General features: G+C 52.7%; 1 protein-coding gene across 1 annotated transcript; it reads left to right on the forward strand.

Annotated features, from left to right (window-relative positions):
• Positions 1-13,830: 13,830 nt before the first annotated feature.
• LOC128949443 (olfactory receptor 49-like) lies at positions 13,831-14,775 on the forward strand. Its single transcript, XM_054294304.1, has one exon. The coding sequence runs from the start codon at positions 13,831-13,833 to the stop codon at positions 14,773-14,775; it is 945 nt and encodes a 314-aa protein (XP_054150279.1).
• The last annotated feature ends 5,899 nt before the right edge of the window (positions 14,776-20,674 follow it).

Below are 20,674 nucleotides of genomic sequence, written 5' to 3' on the forward strand. Positions count from 1 at the left end.
CCCCAGGTCCCTTTCTGCCTGGCCGCTGTCCAGCCACTCTGTCCCCAGCCTGTAGCGCTGCAGGGGTTGTTGTGGCCAAAGTGCAGGACCTGGCACTTGGTTGTGTTCAACCTCACCTTGTTGGATTTGGGCCCTGGATCCAGCCTGTCCAGGGCCCTCTGCAGAGCCCTCCTACCCTTGAGCAGATCCACACTCGCACTCAACTTTTGATATCCCTTGCTTCATGGGCCCCTGGAGTGTCACAAGGGTCTCCATGATTCCAGGAGGTTCCACAGAGTCACAATGGCCTCTTGATTCTAAAGGGCCCCTCGGTTTCACAGTGTTCTGTGTTCTCCCTGGACCCCGCAGTGTCACAATGGCCTCTTAGTCCCAAGGGGCACCACATTGTCAAAACTGTTTCCTTCATTCCATGAGTGTGCTCAGTGCAAAAATGGGCTCTTTGTTCCATGGGGCCCTGCATTGTCAGAATGGCCCCATTGTCACACAAGGCCGCACAATGTCACAACAGTCTCCTCATTTCTACAAAGCCACACAGTGTTACAACAGTCTTCTGAATTCCATGAGGCGGCAGAGTCCCAAAATGGACTCCTTGGTTTGATTTAGCCCTGCACTGTGAGAAGAGACCCTTGGTTTTATGATGCCACGCAGTATCACAATCATCACAGAATCACAGGCTGCAAAAGACCTTGGAGATCAGCAACTCCAACCTGTGACCCAACACCACCTTGTCACCCAGACCATGGCACTGAGTGCCACATCCAGTCTTTCCATAAACACCTCCAGGGACAGCTCCAGTGAGTCCATCAGCTCCCTGGGCAGCCCCTTCCAATGGCCAATCGACTTTTCTGTGAAGAACCTGTTCCAAATGTCCAGTCTAACCCTCCCTTGGCACATCTTAAGCTGTGTCCTCTTGTCCTGTCACTGTTCCCTGTCAGAAGAGCCCGATCCCCCCTTGGCTGCGCCCTCCTGTCAGGGAGTTGCAGAGGGTGAAGAGGTCTCCAATGAGCCTCCTCTTCTCCAGGATAAACAACCTCAGCTCCCTCAGCCACCCCTCATAGGACTTGTGTTCCAGACCCCTCACCGGCCTTCTTGCCCTTCTCTGGACACGCTCCAGCCCCTCCATGGCCTTCCTAAATTGGGGGCCCAGGAATGGACACAGCAGTAAAGGTGTGGCCTCAGCAGTGCTGAGTGCAGGGGAAGAATCACTGCCCTGCTTCTGCTGGCCACACCATTCCTGATCCAGGCCAGGAGCCATTGGCCTTCTTGCCCATCTGGCTCAGCAGGTCCCCAGCTGCTTCCTTCTGGATTTCAGGGGGGCTGTTCTGCTCCCTGTGCCCATCCACCAGCTCAGGAGAACACTTGTCCTGAGGGCAACCTGTCCTAATGTTGAAAACTGGGGCAAAGAAGGTGTTAAGCAGCTCAGCTTTTCCTTATCCTTAGTTACTCTACTCCTCACTGCATCCAATAAAGATTAGATGTTCTACTTATCCGTCCTTTTGCTATTAATTTATTTTTAAAAACATTTTTTAATATTTTTCACAGAAATGGCCTGGTTAAGATCTAATTGACCTTTCACCACTCTACTTTTCCTTCTGCATGACCTAACAACATCCTTAAACACTTCCTAAGATGCCTGATCTTCTTTCCAATGGTGATTCACCCTCTTTTTTCCTGAGTTCCCACAAAAGTTCATGCCCAGCCAGGACAATAATTTTCCTCTCTGGTTCAACTTCGGCACAGAGGGACAGGCTGCTCCTTCCCCCTTAAGATTCCTTTCTTGAGGTGTATCCATCCTTCCTGGACACCTTTGTTTTTAAGGGCTGTTTCCCGTATAAAATGAGTACCTGATTCAGTACTCTCCAAATCTGCATCCTGAATCCAAGGTCTGCCCTCCCTAATTCCAGTGATAAAGTTTTGTTGCTGCCCCTCCTTCTTTCACAGAATATTGGAAACTTGATTATTTCATGGTCACTGGACGGAGGCAGCCTTCAACCACCATATCTCCCACCAGCCCTTCTCTGTTTGTGAACAGCAGCAGACAGAGCTTTCCTTGGGAGTGGGATTGTTACCAAAAATTTGGCACAATAATATAACTCCATTACCCCAGTGTAGCATTAAGAAGCAGCATTCTTTATTTGGCCAGATGCACAGGGGGATAGCTCTTCCCAAAGCCATGCATGCTGAGGGCAGGAAAATTTCTGTTTATATTCTGTATTTTGCACACATATTCATTGATTTTCCTGAACTAAACAAACGTATGATAATCATGTCTCCAAAATCATTAACATATGTCCCCTCCCCTTTTGCATGCATTCTCCTGTCCTGGGGGGTCTCTGGTGGTCCCTGGTGCTCATGGACCCCAATGTTCCAGTGGGCCTGGCTGAGATGGCAGGACACTGAGGCTGGTGAATTTCAGTTCTCCTTCTCACACAATGGGCATTGTGTGGTTTCCGCAGGCCTGGGGTTTTGGAGAACCAGCATTGTGTGTGTTCACCTGGTGTAGACAATTTATCATCTGGTAACATGAGATCACAGAGTGGGCTATGACATTACAGAGTGAGTTATGTGATGTCATCAAGCAGCTACGGCATCATAGGCTGTCTCTGTGACATCACAGAGCCAGCTGTGAAACCACAGGGCAGAGGTCAGACATCATAGAGGAGATAATGACAACACAGAGTTGGCTGTGACATCAGAGACCATCTGTGTGACATTGATAATGAGTTGTGACATCACAGAGCAGGCTGTGACATCACGGGGAGGGGGTGGGAGCGTGACGTCACAGAGCGGACTATGACACCAGAGGGTTGGCTGTGACATCAGAGACCATCTGTGTGACATTGATAATGAGTTGTGACATCACAGAGCAGGCTGTGACATCACAGGAGATCTGTGTAAAGTCACTGGGTTGGTCACTCTGCCCCAGCTCCCCCTAACAGTTTCCCTCCAGAAGTCCAATGCTGCTCATGCCCAGCAGGGTCCCTGTCCCCCTGGTGTAGTAAACACCACAGGTTTAGCAAAGGAGCCATGAAGGATCTGAACAATAGGAATGCAGACACAGCAGCAAAGAAGCTTCCTGACTCCATGGACATCTGCCCTATAACCTATCCCTATAGCCATGTAAGTCAATATCTTGTTAACCCTACTATTGGTCACTTATGGTCCCTCTAACCCTTTGCCATTGGTCAAGATTGGATTGGGGCCAAGGCTATAAAAGTAGCATATTGTACCCCTACTAACTTAGAAGAAGAAGAAGAAGAAGAGCTGAGACCCTTCACGGACCCCTCCAATAAAGCCATCTTTGTGGAATGGCCAGTGTCTTCTTCTTTCTCCTCTCTTTCCGTCTGCTGAAGCCTCAAGCCAAGGGCAAGCTGCCTAGCAAGCAAAGCTGAAATCATAAAAGCTGGCTAATCACTATAAGAGCTGAATATCCCCCTGCTTGCTAGGGGCTGACCCGCGACCTTCATCTAAGCGAGCTGGCCTCTGGCACTCCGTCCCCTTGGGGGCTGAGCTCTGGAGTTGTAATACCTTGCCCTAGGATAAGACCAATTAAGGCTTCATTACCCCGGAATCCCCCCAGCCCACCTAAAGGCACAGCCCCCCTCAAGGATGTTCCTAAAGATCAACCCCAAAAGCTGACATGAGGACAAGGGGCAAGGGCCGGGTGACCAGGACATCCGGGATGTGGATTATCCAGGTCACTGGGGCCTGGTTTGGGGTCCCAGGACAGGAAAGATGTCTGGCAGCTGGAGCAGGGCCTGGGAAGGGCCTCCAAGGTGAGGCTGGAGCCCTTGGGCTGTGAGCAGAGGCTGAGGGAGCTGGGCTGTTCCAGCTTGGAGCAGGGAAGGCTGAGGGGCTCCTCATCCCAGCCTGGCAGTGCCAGCCAGGAGGGGATGGAGAACACAGAGCCAGGCTCTTCATCGGGGGGCCTGGGGGGAGACAAAAGCCAATGGGTGGGAGGGGAAAGAGGGGAGATCAGCCAGGACAGGAGGAGATGAAATGAGTCAGGCTGGTTTCAGCATTTTCTCAACACCAAAAGCAGCCTGAAACCCTTCTCCATGTACCACTGACAGCTTTGCAAATCAGGAACTGTTCAGGCTGCTTTGCCCCTACTCCAGGATGGGCATCCTGATACAAGAACTTCACTGTGTTTATATCTATCACAGAAACATATTTTTCTAAAAGATATTTTAGTATGGAAATCACTTGCGGATGGTGGACATGTCAGACGCTGCTGAGACCATGCACATGGCTCAGGGAAGAGCATGATTGTTATTGAATTGTGTCCTGTTCAACCATGGTCTGTTGGCCATAAAGAGAAACTTTCTCTGCTCTGAGTTGTGGGATCTCAGTCTCTCAGAACTGGGGCGCAGGGTGAACCAGACTACCCCTGGGGGGCTCGGGAGTCCTGGAATGCTGCCAGAAATGTCTGGTGGCTGGACTTTGATCCCACATGGGAGATGACATCAGTATGAGGACAGGAGGATTTCACCGGGGTGAATGGTGAAGGGATAAGTTAATTGGAGTGTGAGATACAGGGTTTAAAATTTCTGTACAGGGGGGTCTAGAGAGGTAAGATGGAGGAATTGGGGCGTGCCCTTCTCCTCCTTCTTCTTCCTCTAGGCCTCCATTTTCTGTGGTGATGTTGGCACTTTGGGATTGGTCTTTACTAAAAGTGCACTGGTTAATAAGGGTAGAGGGTATTGGAGAAAAATGATAAATATTGTATACGTAACTCCGGGTATAAAGATAGGCGGCCGCCCCAGGGGCTCTCAGTGTGTGCCCATGGCTGACTGCTGAGCAGAACTCTGTCAGGCCAAGAGAAAATCTTTTAGATAAGTAATTAATAAACACCGAGACCGAGAAAAAATCTGAAGTTTCTTCTTGTCCTTTGGAACGCGGGCGACCCAAGGCCATCTTGGGCTTTTCCCAGACCATCTAGATAGCACCAAAATCCGACACTGAGTCCCACCAGTTCCTGACCGCCAAAGGACACAAACCTGGTGAGTTCTGGCTCCCACTCCAGTGGTGGCACTTGCACCTCCCTCCATCCCCAGAGCAGAGCTCCCTTGTCCCAGAGAGTCCCTGGCAGTGCAGGGATGAAGGAAACAGGACAGGCTGTGGGGATCAGGGGCAGGGCACAGCCAGGGATTTGGGGTGGTTGTGAGCCCAGGGCAGGACGTGGCCCTTGGCCTTGGTGAACCTCATCCCATTGTCCTGGGCCCATGGCTCCAGCCTGGCCAGATCCCTCTGCAGAGCTTCCTGCCCTCCAGCACAGCCACACTGCCACCCAGCTTGGGCTCACCTGGGAACTGACTGAGGGTGCCCTCGATGGCCTCATCCAGATCAGCAATAAAGAGATTTCACTGACCTGGCCCCAATCCTGAGCCCTGGGAACACCCCTGGATGTGACTCCATTCCTCAGCTGCTCTGAGTGACAGGGGTTAGATGAGGGAAATGGTGGGGAGGGGGTAGAGACAAAATGTGATTGATTGCCAGCCATGAAGGGTCTTGATTTTCATATCTGTTCAGACTGCATGAGGAGGGGCTGGGGATCAATATCTACTGGGGATTGCTGATACCAATCTATAAACAGGAAAAGAAAACTAAACACGACTAAATAATTCTGTCTGCATTGTTTTCAATATCGTAGATTCACTTTGAATACACTTCTGAAATTTGTCTAATTAAGCACAGAAGAACTGAAGATTTGAATTATTCCCTCGGCCTTCTCTTGTTTGGGTGTTTTGAACAAATGTTTATGAGCCTTTGTCACTGAATTCCTGAACTGAAGAGCTCAACAAAGAAGAGGCCTCTGTAAAAGTAAAATTTATCACACGCCTACAAGGTGCTGAGGATCCATCCTCATCAAAGCAGAAATGAACAGAAATGGGCACAGCTTTGTGGCTGCCCCAGCTCTGGGATGGGCCCTGGGCCTGGAGCAGGAGCAGCTCTTGAGGGCCCCAAGGCCGGGGCTCTTGTGCTGCCCTGGGCAGATGGGATGGCAGCAGGGGCTGCAGAGCTCTCAGCATCTCCTGCAGAGGAGAGCAGGGCACCCAGGGAGCCTCCTTTCCCTTGGCCAGGCACATTCCCCCATGCTGGGGCTGAGTCCTGTGGCAGCTGCAGCTGCTGCTGTGCCCTTGCCAGGGGCTGAGGCCGTGGGGCAGTGCCCAGAGCAGCCTGGCCTGAGCAGAGCTGTGGGGCCAGAGCCGGCTGGGCTGGGCTGGGGAGAGACCCTTGGTGCTGCCCAGAGCTCAGGGCAGCTGGCAGAGCTTGCAGGGAGCTGGGCTGGGCTCAGAGAGCCTGGCCCAGAAACCATCAGTGTCCATCTCAGCCTGGCTGAGCCTGCAGGGGCCAAGAGGAGCAGCCCAGGGTCTGCAAGTTCTCTGGGTGGGAGCTGAGCTTGTGAGCCCTTGAGCCCTGCCAAGTGCTGGGGCTGCACCTCCAGCTCCAGAGGAGATGGGACAGATGAGAGCAGGGACAAATCATTCCTGCTGGATTCTTTCTTGTGTTTGCTTGTACAGTGACCAGGATCCATATTTAGAGGAGGTGTTTTGTGTCAGATAACACTGGTAGAGTGAAAAGAATAATATTATGAACCTGAAAATAATATTTCATGCATAAGACACACTGAGGAAACAAAAGACACATATGATCAGAAGAGCAGCTGAGTTTTTTAGAGGATGAGAGACCCATTGATATTCAAACCTGTAGTCAAACCTGTTCAAATACTTTCCTCAGGCCTTTCTTGAGATGAGAGGTGACCAACAGAGGCCAAGGCCAGCCAGAGCTCTCTGCCCTGGCAGCTTTTGTCATGGATTCCCTTGCATATAGGGAATTTTTCAGAGGGAGCATGAGTTTTGACTGTGAGAACCTGGGAAGACAGATGGTTCTTTTCCACATTAAGGAAAGCACAGAGTCCCAGTTCTCCAGGGGCTGATGAGAGGCAGCCCTCAGCATTCTAAGATCAGCTGGACCTTTTCAGTGGCCCCTTGGAGGCCAAACCAGCCAAACCTGTTCCATCTCCCCTTGGTTCCATGAGGCCCTGCAGTGTCACAATGTTCTCCTTGCTTCTGCAGTGTGGCCCCGTGCTTCCATGAGACCGTGCAGGGTCACAGTGGCCCTTTGGTTCCGTGGGGCCCCACAGTGTCACAATGCTCTCCATGATTCCATAGGGCCTTGCAATTCCACAATGCTCTCCATGGATCCACGGTGCCCTGCAGGATCACAACGGACCTTTGGTTCCACGAGGGCCTGAAATGCAGCAATGGCCTCCTGGTTCCACAAAGCCCTGCTGCTTCACACTGGCCCCTTGGGACCATACGGCCCAGCAGAGCCACAGTGATGGCCTTGGTACCACGAGGCCCCACAGTGTCACCATGATCCCCACAGGAAGGAAACCACACAGCCCCAGTGTTTCAGGAGCTGATGAACTGCAGTCACCAGAGGCCAAGGCCAGGCCTGTCTGTCTGTCCTGGCAGCTTTGTCTTGGAGGAGCTCTTGGATATTGGAAATTTTGAATGTGGAATCCCAATTTCAGCCATTTCTCCCTGGAGGAGAAGGCCAGTTCTTTTCCACAGAAAGGAAAGAATGGAGCCCCTGTGCTTGGAAGACAGGTGAGAGCCAGCCCTCAGGAGGCCAAGGCCAGCCAGACCTGGCTGGACAGGCAGCTTTTGTGTAGAAGCAATCAATGGATATAGGACTTTTGCAGGTGGAATCCCAATTTTAGCCATGAGCACTTGCAAAAACATAGTTCTTTTCCATAGGAAGGAAAGGGTGGAGCCTCAGTGTTTGAAGGCAGGTGAGACCGAAATTTCAGGAAGACCAGGTCAGCCAGACTTGCTGGCAATGGCAGATTTTGTCTGGGAACAATCCCTGGATATTGGGAATTTTGGAGACGGAATCCTTTTTTGGCCATGGATGCTTGAATGAGAAGGGCAGTTCTTTTCCAATTGAAGGAAAGCCCAGAGCCCCAGGGTTTCAGGGGTACATGAGAAGAGACCTTCGACATGCCAAGGGCAGTTGGACCAGTCAGACCAAGCCAACCAGACCAGTTCCCTGTTCCCTTGTTCCATGAGGCCCTGCAGTTTCACAGTGGTGGTGTCATATTGGATCCTTGGTTCCATCAGGCCCAGATGTGTCACACTGGCCTCTTGTTTCCATGGGGCTCCAGTGTCACAATGGTCCCTTGCTTCCATGAGGCCTGGCAGTGTCACAGGGGTCTCCTTGGTGCTGCAGTGTCACAATGGACCCTTGTTTCCAGGAAGACTTGCAGTGTCACAGGGGTCTACTGGACCCATGAGGCCCTGCAGAGCCCCTTGTTTCAATGAGGCATCAAATTGTCAGAATGGCCTCCAGGATTCCATGAGGCCCCACAATGTCCCCATGGACCGTTGGTTCCATGGGGTCCTGCAATGTTCATGGATCCTTAGTTCCATGGGGCCCTGCAGTGTCACAATGGCCTCCTTGGTTCCATGGTGCCACACAGTGTGACAACTTCCCCTTGGTCTGCCAAGACTCCAGAGTGTCACAATGGTTCCTTGCTTGCATGAGGCCTTCTAGTGTCACAATGGTCTCCATGATCCCACAAGGCCTTGCAGTGTCACAACAGACCATTGGTTTCATGGAGCCCCAGAGTGTCACTATGGTCCCCTTGGCTCCACAAGGCTCTGAAGTGCCACAATGGCCTTTGGTTCCACAAGGCCTCCAAGTGTAAAAATGGCCTCCATGGTTCCATGTGGCCACGCTGTGTCACAATGGACCTTTGGTACCATGATGCCCCAGAGTGTCACAATGGTATCTTGGTTCCGCAGTGTCAGAATGGACCCTTCATCCCATGGACACCCACAGTGTTCACTGCAGTCCCCTTGATTCCACCAGGCCCTGCCATGCTCTAATGGCCCCTTGGTTCCACTGGGTCCCAAAGTGTCAGAACAGTCTCCATTGCTACATAAGGCCCCGCAATGTCACTGTGCTCCCCTTGGTTCCACAGGGCCCCACAGTGGAACAATGGACTCTTGGTTCCATGAGGTTCCTCAGTCCCAATGGTCTCCTTGGATCCGCAGTGTCACAATTGCCCCTTGGCTCTGTGTGGCCACTCTGTGTCACAACAGCTCATGGTTCCATGAGGCCACACAGTTTAAAAAGGGACCCTTGGTTCCATCAGGCCTTGCTGTGTCACAATGGACTTCTGGTTCCATGAGCTCTCACACTGCCAGCAGCAGTCTCCTTGGTTCTGCAGTGTCACCATGGACCCTTTGTTTCATGATGTCCCGCAGTAGAACACGGTCACCTTGGTTCCGTGAGGTTCTGCAGTGCCACCATGGACCCATGGTTCCGCCTGGCCTTGCTGTGTCACAATGGCCCCTTGGTTCCATGAGGTTTCTCAGGGTCACAATGGTCTCCTTGGATCCGCAGTATCACAATGGACCATTGGTTCAATGTGGCCCCAATGTGCCCAAATGGATTTTGGTTCCATGGGGTTCTGCTGTGTCACAATGGACCCTTTGTTCCATGAGTTTGCACAGTATCACAGCTGACTCCTTGGTTCTGTGAGGAACCACTGTCACCAACTCTCTGAAATATCAGAATAAGGGTCCTGAACACTCATTTGCTATTTCAGATTGTGTCATATATTCAGGACTGAGCTCTAGTGAGGGATAAATCCTAATCTTACTTGGACATGTAATTCTACCACTGTGTTGCCTATAAACAGTTAGTAAATGCCACTTAGAATTTACCCACTTCCATAAAACCCACCTCAAGATCCCAGATTCCCTTCTTGTTTTCTCTATCCCTGCACCCTTGAGCCAGATGTCTTCTTCTTTTCTTCCAACCATCCTTGCTGGGAAAGCGGCCCCTGCATGTCTTGTTCCTGTGCTGAAAGTTCACAGGCAGGGTAAAAGTGGAATGAACCCTTTTGGTATCAGCCCCAGGCTTTGTGTGGGCAGGCAGAGGCAGGCAGGAGGCAGAGCTGTCAGCAAAGGAAGGGGCCAGCCAGGTGGGGCAGCCGGGGGATGCCGACAGCCTGCAGGGACAGAGGCACAGGGCAGGGACACCGCAGCACAGCCTGGGCTGCACAGGGCACAGGCATGTGCAGCAGCTGCAAGACAGCCCTGCCAGAGCCACCTTGGGCAGCACTTTGGCCATGGCTGCTGGGCCTGGGCCTGAGGCAGGAGCAGGAGACAAGCGACCCTTGCAGGCCTGGGGCCTCATTGCCTCCTTGTCCCTGCTCAGCAGCCTGGCAGGGGCCGCCCCATGCTCCTGCCCTTGCCATTGCACATCCCCACATGCCAGTGCCCATCCCGGCAAGAGCCCTGAGCAAGGAGGGAGGGACAGCATCTGCCTGGCCAGGGGCTGCGGCTCAGGCCTTGGCCCTTGGCATTCCTCAAACACATCCAGCTTTGCTCAGCACCAGAGACACCTTGGCCTTGTTTGTCCCCAGCTGTCATCACTGCCTCCAGTGTTCTGCTCTAACTGGAATCTGGGGACACCTTCTCAGTCATGTCCCTTAGTGGGACCCATTAAAACTTTAAGAAAATTTGGAGTCTAAATTTAAATTTGAGTTCTTGAGAAGTTTTTTGAAGACACTCTCTCAGGGACTGAGTCTGAGTCTGATGTAAACAACACAAAAGCCCTGAGAGGTTCATTAAAGTTTTCCTAGTCCACTTATGGAGAAAGATTTCAAAGAACTTGTAAAAAATACGCATTCCTATTTTAAAGGATGTATTTTATTTTATTTCTCTTTAGAGCAGAGGTGGTTGATGCATTCTGTGATTGATATTGATCCAGGGTCTCTCCTCAGCAGCTCTGGCCTGCTCACAGAAGCTGTGCCTGGAGCTCTGACCCAGTGTGGACAACCTTGCTCCACATTGCCCAGCCCCATCCTGTCTGTCCTCACTCCCCTGGGACCTGCTGTGCTTGCAGAGCTGGCTGCACTCAGCCTAAGAGGAGTTTTCCCTTTTGGGGGATTTTTTGAAGCAATCTGAAACTCCTGAGTTTCCCCACTGCAAACAGACACACTGCTCAGGTGTGTGCCAGCCCCATGTGCCACCAAAGCCACTGCAGAGCTGCCCTGGGCCAGCTGTGAGGGTGGATCATCAGCCCAAGCTGCACTGGGCCACTGCAAGGGGCTGTGGCAATGGGCGCTGCACTGACCCCACTGCTGGGTTTGGCTGCCACGGCCACCGAGAGAAATTAAACTGTCCTTGGAAACACTGGGGAGGACTGGGACATACTGGGGAACACTGGGAAGGCTGTGGGAGACACTGGGACATAGTGGGAGTGATACTGAGGAGGAGTGGGACAACCTGGGAATACGAGGAATACTGAGGGGGAATCTGGGTGGACTGGGATGGACTGTGGGGGTAGACTGGGACATACTGGGAGTGATACTGGGGCAAACTGGGGACACTGGGGACATTGCGGGGAAGACTGGGGACACTGGGGCATCCTCTGGATGAAATTGAGGTGAACTGGAAGGGAGTGGGAATAAACTCAGGTGTATTGGGAGGGACTGGGCAGTACCGGGAGGGGCTGGAGGAGGGTGAATGGGCTGTTCCCGCCTCCTCCACATCCCATTTGCCGAGGCTCCCGCAAATCACCGACCGCAGCCAATCAGCACAAGGGACCCGGTTTTGGGGGTGGTGCCTAGATTGGCGCCTTTCCTTTTTGTCTACAACTCCCATCATGCCCCACGGCCCGATTGAGCCCAATTACAGCCGGAATTACAACTCCCGTCATGCCCGACGCTCCACAGAACACCGGATCCGCCCCCATCTGTTCCATAAGTGTCCCCCACACCTTCCAGGATCCCGCAGTGCCCCCTCAGCGCCCATTTGGGACCCCCCAAAAGCGTCCCTGGACCCTTGAGTGATCCCAACCCCACAGATGCCCTGTACAGCCACTTCTGGGAATTCATCTCCTCCCATCCCCCGCGGCCCCAGAGCCCCTCAGAACACGGTCCCGTGCCTAAAACTCCTGCCGTGCCCCGCGCTCTTAAGAACCTGGTTAGAGCTCCCCGAGCTCCCCCTAAGGGCTCTCGAACCATTTAAGTTCCACCGAGGACCTCAAGTCGCGGCTCGGACGCAAAAGTGTCCCCCAAGTGCCTTCCCGGACCCCCAAACATTGTGTTCGAGCCACTCTCGGGACTACAGCTCCCATCATGCTCCGCGGCGCAAGTCCAGCGTTATTCCAGCCGGGACTTTATCTCCCGTCATGCCCCTCGCCCCACCGAGAGCCATTGCAGCTGCGCCCAGAACTCCCGTGATGCTCCGCGGCCCCGTTAAACCGTATGATACCCGCGCTACAGGGGTCTCTGAAGCATCAGAGCCTCCAGCCAGGCTGGTGATCGCTGCATTTATGCACAAGAATCGGCCCGGGCACAGCAGGATCTGCTCATCTCGAGGGCTGCCCCGAGGCCCCACCTGGAGAGCTCCCAAACATTTCAGTCCCACAGTTAATTTCGAAGGTGACTAATTTTTGTTCATTTTGGAGCTGGTTCATTTTGAGGGCTCTTGACTGAGCTCAGTCACTTGGTTTCAAGTTGATGGCCTGTCTCAGACCAGCCTCTGCTCTGCTCTGTGTGGACAATGAGATGGGAGAGTCCTTGGGCCACCCAGGGGTCCAGTGACTTCGGTGCTCTGGTTGTCATCAACAGAGCTTTGTTTCACTGCTTCAGACCCTCCCTCTCCTCTTCTCCCCGGCATTTTAAATAATCCTATTTTCAAAGTCACCTGCTCTGCTCTTCATGTCTAAAAGCAAACCAAAAAACCTGAAAGGGAAAATACCTTTTTTTTTAGAAATAGCTTTATTTTAGACTTTATTAGAAAATATAGTCTTTATTGCATATATTTTTCTCATGTATCTTTCCTTAGCTGTGCATTTTGGTTTCAAAACAGAGTAACTTAATTACTTAATTAATCCAGCATTTGAGACTTGAAAAGTGACTTTAATCTATTCCCTGCAGGCACCCAGGAGAATTTGTTGTCTCGAGGCTCCCTCTGTAACCAGTAGAGACAAGAGAACATTTGGAGGCTGGGTGCTCCCATCTGGCACACAAAGCAAAAATTACAAATCTCTCACTCTGCACTTGGGTTATTTGCTATCAATGGCAATGAAGGACTGCATGGGAACAGGTGCATTTTGGTGCAGACAGGAGACAGCTCAGATTGTGACACTCTGTGTGGATCCATAATAAATTCCAGTCCTCATTTGGAGCACTCAAAAACCAAGTTATAATTGGTCCCTATTCTGCCCTCCCCACTCCTTTCCTGACGAGCCAGAGAGGGAAAAGCTGTGGAAGAAAGCAGAGGGTTGCAAAAGAGATACTTGGGATTGCTTATTTTGGAATCAACAGATCCTCAGGGACTCCTGTCCAAAGGCAAGTACTGAAAAGTAGAAACAAGGAACTTCAATGTACAGATTGGATGTAATTTCACAGTTTAGTGTTTGCACTGTAGATGAGAGGTGTTTGGCACATGGGTGTGACAGATTTTGCAGTAGGTCTGAGTGAGCTGGGAATTTCCCACGAAAGGGGGGAAATAGCCAAGAACTCTTTAGAATCCTCTGTTCTGGTGAAAGTGGAAAGTTTTGGGAGTGTTTGGAAAAGGTAGAAAGAACACAATAAACCCCTGGCGTCTCTACCTGAAATGGTAAACAGAACAATCAGGGTGTGAGAATTGTTTGAAGCACGATCTCTGTGCTCTATAGCAAGACTGCAGGAAAAGAAAAAAGCAGAGAAGGAAGGATAGAAATGTTTGTCCAGACTGTGAAATTTTCCCACTTGTTTTTGCCATGTTCCTGTCTCAGCAGGATGAGCTGGAATTCAGCATGGGACCAGAAAATGAAACAGCAGTTACTGAGTTCATCCTAGAGGGTTTTCCAGAGCTGGATCCAAGGCTGCAGGTATTTTTCTCTCTGGTCCTTCTGCTCATGTACCTGACAACAGTGATGGGGAATGCAACCATCATTTTCCTCGTGTGTGTGGATCACCACCTGCAAACTCCCATGTACTTTTTCATCAGCAACCTGGCCTTCCTGGAAATCTGGTTTACATCCTCCACAAGCATCAAACTGTTTGTGATGCTGAGTTCTGGTCAGAACACTCTCTCACTTAGCAGCTGCTTTGCCCAAAACTATTTCTATTTTGCTATGGGCTGCACAGAGTTCATGCTGCTCGTTGTCATGTCCTTTGACCGCTATGTTGCCATCTGCCAACCTTTGCTCTATGCTGCCATCATGAAGCCTCAGCTCTGTGTCCGCCTGGTTGTTGCTGCTTGGATCCTCAGCTTTGCCCTGCTGAGCTACCGGCTGCTCTTCCTCTCTGAGCTGTCCTTCTGTGGCTCCAAGATCCCCCATTTCTTTTGTGACAACTCCCCCTTGTTCAAACTGTCCTGCTCTGACACCAGCCTGCTCTGGAAAATAGACTCTGTCTTCTTATCCTGTGTTGTGCTGGGTTCCTTGTGTTTGACTCTGGCATTTTACATCTGCATCCTTTTCTGTGTTCTGCATCTTCCAGCAGCCTCTGGGAGGAAGAAAGCTTTGACTGCGTGTTCTTCCCATCTCATCACCTTATCCATTGCCTACGGGAGCTGCATTGCTCTCTACACATGTCCTGCAGAATCTGTTTCCTTGAGCACCAACAGAATTGTAGCTCTGCTGAATACAGTCCTGTACCCATTCTTAAACCCATTCATCTACAGCCTTCGGAACAAACCTGTGATCCTGGCCCTGAGCAAATCCATTGCAAGGGCAAGAACAAAGCTTTTCCCCTAACCATGATGCATTTCTGGAAAGCCATCCCAAGAATCTGGTGTCATCTGTTACACAATAGCAGTGCCTGTGAGTGCAGCCTCCAAACAGGGCTGCCTCAGGTCAAGAGATAAGAGACTCATCTGCACACCCAGACATGGCACCGACAATGGCAAGAGGAGAAACTCAGTTCATTCTCAGCCCTGGCTGCTCCCAGGACCATTTACTGGAGAGCCACCAGCTCATTAAGGGCCAATCTGCGTAACAGAGAAGAGTTCAGAAGAACAGTGGCAAGTGACAATCCAAATTACAGCTCCTGGGCGAAGGACACCTTGTCCAGCTCCTTCCCTGGGACAGCCAGCAGCCCCAGTGTCTAGGTTTGGAATCGCAAAGTCACTGAGAGCAGGTGGGGAAGACTGGGGGGAATTGGAAAGGGACCGGGAACGAACTCAGGTGTATTGGGAGGGACTGGTCTGTACTGGGAGGGACAGGAGAGGGTGCATTGGCTGCTCCCGCCTCCACCGCCTCCCATTTGCCGAGGCTCCCGCCCATCACAGCCTGCAGCCATTCAGCGCCAGAGGCTGGGGCCTTGAGAGGGGTGCCTAGGGTAGGTGCCGTATTTTCTGGTTTTGCCTACAACGCCCATCATGCCCCGCGGGCCGATTGAGCCCAATTGCAGCCAAAACAACAACGCCCGTCATGCCCCGCGCTCCACAGAACCTCCAGGATCCCACAGTGCCCCCTCAGCGCCCATTCGGGACTCCCATAAGCACCCCCGAACCCCTGAGTGCTCCCACCCCCACAGATGGCCGGTACAGCCACTTCTGGGAATTCATCTCCTCTCGTCGCCCGCGGCCCCAGAGCCCCTCAGAACACAGTCCCGCGCCTAAAACTCCGGCCGCGACCCGGGCCCTAAAGAGCCTGGTTGGAGCTCTCCGAGCTCCTCCCAAGGGCTCCCGTGCCGTTTACGTTCCCCCAGAGGATCTCAAGTCGGGGCACGGACGCAAAAGTGTCCCCCAAGAGCCGTCCCGGACTCCCAAACATTTCGTTCCAACCACGTCGTGGACTACAGCTCCCATCATGCTCCGCGGTGAATGTCTAGCGCTATTGCAGCCGGGACTTCATCTCCTCTCATGCCCCGCACCACACCGAGAGCCATTGCAGCTGCGCCCAGACCTCCCGTGATGCTCCGCGGCTCCGTTAAACCATATGATACCCGCGCTTACAACTCCCATCACCCCCCGCACCCCAGAGAGCCCCGTTCGAGCCCCCCAAGGGCCCGCCCGGACCCCGAAGGGCCCCAAATTCCCCTCCCTGACCTCTAAGGGCCCCCCTGGACCCCCAAGTGCTGCCCCGGACCCTGAACTGTCGCTCAGAATCCCTGAGTGCCCCTCCAAGTGCCCACCCGGCTTCCCCAAGTGTCCTCCCGACCCTCAAGTTCTCTCTGAATTCCCTCCCCAGACCCAAAACTGCCCCAAATGTGCCCCAGAAATGTCTCCGGGAACCTCGAAGTGCACTGCCCCCCCAACCCTGTCTGAGAAAAAGATGATAAAAAAGATGACAAAAAGACTACAAATATACCTAATTAACGTAAAGAGAAAGAAATAAATAGCCAATAGAAATTAATTAATTAATTCATGAAGGGAATTGTGTTACTTAGAACCAATGATGAATAATTTTCTTGGTTGCTAGAAATGTATCCAGTTTTAATATAAATATACAAATTAGGTAATAAAAATATTGTATAAGACTATCCTAAACTAAAATAATATAATAATAATTTTGTCATTAATAAATTTTATTTATAAGGAAAAATGCTAAAATTTTTCTTTTTTTTTTGGGATGTCAGTCCCAGGTGGGCGTTGTCAGACATGGTGAGGCTGGGGGAGAGGAGCCGATTGTCCAAACAGGCTCAGCCTGCAAGGGGCTCATTCTTATCCATGCCCAGACATCCTAAGGAGACATTCAGCATCCAGATCACTTGGGGAATGCCTCTATCCCCTCTTCTCATAACTAAAAAATAAAAAAATACTGATGTGATTAAAAAAACAAAAATCATGAGGTGCATTTTGACATCTTCCTCCTGAAGACAACTCCAAACTGACTCCAATCACTGCACAAGCCCTGGAGACCCAAAGACAGTGGAAGGGAGACAAAGAGCTCCTGAGCGCTCTCTGTATTTTAATCAGCTCTACACTGGATTTGGGGCTGGGTCCAGGAGCCTCAGACACGCAGAGAAGGATGAAGAAGCTGCTCAAGGAGTCAGCAGCAAAACTCCAAGTGCCTTGGAGCATGGCTGCGCCCCAGTGAGGGCAGGGAGTGCCCAAGGCTGCCCAGGGCCTGATGAGAGCAGATCCTTGAGGGCAGGATTGCAGGGAGCCCAAGGCTGTGAGCAGGGAACTGCAATGCTGAGCAAGGCCTGGCTTGGCTGCAGGAAGCAGAAAGGCCAAGCCCTGAGCCCAGCCTGGGTCAGCAGGGCCTGTTCCTCACAGCTGCCTCGGGGCTCTTGGTGGGCCAGGGGGATGTGAGGGGCAGCAAGGACAAATGGCATCAACCTGCAGCCCCTGCCAGCCTCCCCAGGGAGGCCGAGGGGGAAGCAAAGTGCAGCCCCTGCCGGGAAAGTTCCTCCTGTGGGGCCTCCAGAGGCGCTGCCCGAGGCCAGGGCACAAAGGCCTGGGTGCCTGTGGCCCTGCCAGCCCTGCCAGCCCTGCCCAGCCCTTGGCCATCTGTCCTGCAGGCTGTGCCCCCTGGGCGTGCCGCTCCTCTGCCCTGGCCGGCTGCACTCGCCCATCTCGCTGTGCCCCAGCCTTTCTCACCCAGCGTTTCTGTGCCCTCCCTGGGCTCCCTGCACCCAGCGCTGCCGGCTCCTGGCACACAGAGCCCGGCCATGGCCCAGCCTCACGCTGCCACACCTCCAGCACCAACATTCTGCCCTGCGAGGGACTTTGCTTTCTCCTCAGCTCCAGGCTGAACCTTCCAAGGTGCACTTTGGGGAGGTTTCCTTCAATTCCCACTGTCAATGAAAGCTCTGTCTCCTGCTGGTCACAAACAGAGAAGGGCTGGTGGCACATCAGAGGTGGTCAGAGGCTGTTTGGGGCACAGTGACCATTGTAGCCATGATATTTTCTGAAAAATGCCTTTGCTAGGATTTAGCTCCTGAGAAGCTGAGGCCTCAGGTACAAAATATAAACAATAATTTTCTGCTGCTGTGGAATGCAACAGGTGGATCTGTGATTGGCTTCATGTCATTGTTTCTAATTAATGGCAAATCACAGTCCAGCTGTGTCTCTCTCTGGTCAGACACAGGATTGTGTTATTATTCCATTCTTTCTCCTTTGCTTGCAAGCATTCTGATAAAATCCTTTCTTCTATTCTTTTTGTATAGTTTTAATATAATATCTATCATAAAATAATAAATTAGTCTTCTGAAATATGGAGTCAGATCCCTTTCTCTTCCCTCTTCTGGGACCTCTGTGAACACCACTACTGACCATAAAATTATATGTTTTTTTAATATTCTCTGAAAGAAAGAGGGGCATCAACTAAACATCTACAACTGGCTGAATGGCCAGTTGAGTGGCGGTGAATGTTACACCAGAGAGTGGTGGTGAATGCTGCTGCATCCAGCTGGCAAGCAGTCACCTGAGGTGTCCCTCAGGGGTCTCTGCTGGAGCCAGTTCTGCTCAACATTGTTACTGACAACATGGATGAGAGTGTTGAGACTTTCAGTAGTAAATCTGCACACAAAACTAATCTGGGAGCGTGTGTCCATCTGCTGGAAGGTAGGAGGCCTCTGCAGAGAGACCGGGAACAGTTGGATGGATGGGCAGAGTCCAATAAGATGAAGTTTAATAAGTCCAAGTGCCGGGTCCTGCACTTTGGCCACAACAACCCCTGCAGTGCTACAGGCTGGGGACAGAGTGGCTGGACAGCAGCCAGGCAGAAAGGGACCAAGGGGCACTGATGGACAGCAGGCTGGACATGAGCCAGCAGTGTGCCCAGGCTGGCAAGAAGGCCAATGGCTCCTGGCCTGGATCAGGAATGGTGTGGCCAGCAGGAGCAGGGCAGTGATTCTTCCCCTGCACTCGGCAATGGTGAGGCCACACCTCGAGTGCTGTGTCCAGTTCGGGGCCCCCCAAATAAGGAAGGCCATGGAGGGGCCGGAGCGTGTCCAGAAAAAGGCAACAAGGCTGGGGCGGGGTCCGGAACACAAGTCCTGTGAGGAGTGGCTGAGGGAGCTGGGGTTTTTCTCCTGGAGAAGAGGAGGCTCAGGGAGACAAGGCAATATCAGGGCACAGGTTGGACTTGATGATCTCCAAGGTCTTCTCCAACCCTGCTAATTCTGTGATTCTCTGGAACCACCCTTGGAGCAGTTGCAGGAGGAGCCCTGGGCCTCCTCTTCAGAAGCTCCAGCAGCCCAGGTCCCTCAGCTTCTCCTCCCAGCCCCAAAGCCCATCCTGTCAGTCCTGCAGAGCCTCTGCAGCCCCTCCTCAGTGCCCAGAACAGGGAGCCCCAGAGCCAGACACAGCAGCCCAGATGTGCCCCCCTGGCCTGGGGAACCTCTGGCAAGGGGGCAGCAGGAGGCAGTGCAGGAGCCTGCAGACAATTCCTGCAGCACTTGCAGGATGATCCTGCTGCCCAAGGGACGTTCCCATTGTGCCAAGTCAGGAACTGCAATGGGGAGTGGGGCCAGAGAGAAAGGGCAAACAGGGATGGGCTGCTTGCAGCGGGGGAGAAAGGGATGGGCCATAGGAAGAAATCTGGATCAGAGAAGAGGAAAGAAAGCAAAGGTGAAGCCAAGGAAATGCTCAGGGCAGTCTGGGGGTGGCTGCCAGGCAGCCCTGGCTCTGAGCAACAGCGTCTGCAGTGGGACAGGAAACTCCCAGCTGATGGGAACAAACTTTCTGGCTGACTGCAGAGGCCATGACAAAGCTGAGTGGTTTTCCTGGTCTCCCCCAGCCCTGGCTGGCCCAGGGGCTGATGGCATTTGTGCTCCCTCAGGTTCATGTCCCCACAGCAACAGCATGGGGGTGCTCCCCCTGCTCTGTGCAATGCAAACAGGGGCTGCTGAGCCAGTGCTGCCATGTCTGTGCCTGCAAGGATGGGGCACCTGTGTGAGCTGGGGGAGAGGTCAGGGCTGCAGGGGGGGAATGTTGTTGGCAGCTCCATGAGGATGCTCTGGGACGCTGCCCTGGGCTGTGCAGCGCACTGGGGATGGATCAGCCCCTGCTCTGCTGCTCCTTCCCGTCTGCCCCAGGGCCCTTGCAGAGCCCCAGCCATGCTGTTTGCCCCCAGCCTGCCCACGGCCAGTCTGGGGCTGCTCACGGGGCTTTTCTGTGCTGAGCATTGGCCTGGCCGTGTTCTTGAGAGAGCATGGGCAAGGAGCCTGGAGCCCCCAGGCCCTGGGCTGAGGCGTCAGCGCTGCCCCAGCAGTGCCCATGGCCTGTCCCTGCTGCAGCCCCGCCACTGCCACCCCCAGGGCTGTGCCCGGCCCCGAGAGCACTCAGGCCCTGCAGCAACACCAGGGCCACCAGGGCAGCGGGGCAGGGCCACGGCAGCAGCACTGGCAACACCAAGTGCTGCTGCTGCTGGGCACAGCTGCTGTGCCAGCCCTGATCTGCCCCAGCTCTACACACAGACATTGCTGCTGCAGCTCCAGAGAAGGCAACATAAGGGGAATCTCCCTTGAAAATTATGCTGAGAGATCCCTTATTTCATTTGAAGCCATTGAGAACAGAGGTCCCGTTGACACAGTCTGGGGCCACAGGGAAGGTGGAGAGAAACAAAACTAGAAATGGCAGAAACAATGGCCTTGGTTTAGGGAGAATATTAAAAAATTAAAACAGATGGGAAAAGAAGCAATCCAACAAATGTGCCAAATATGACTTTTATTACAAGAGATACGCCGAAATTGGCAACCAGT

The sequence above is a fragment of the Melozone crissalis genome, unplaced genomic scaffold (assembly GCF_028551555.1).
Source record: "Melozone crissalis strain CALT ecotype California unplaced genomic scaffold, PUWL_Pcris_2 ptg000231l_1, whole genome shotgun sequence".
NCBI classification, from domain to species: Eukaryota; Metazoa; Chordata; class Aves; order Passeriformes; family Passerellidae; genus Melozone; species Melozone crissalis.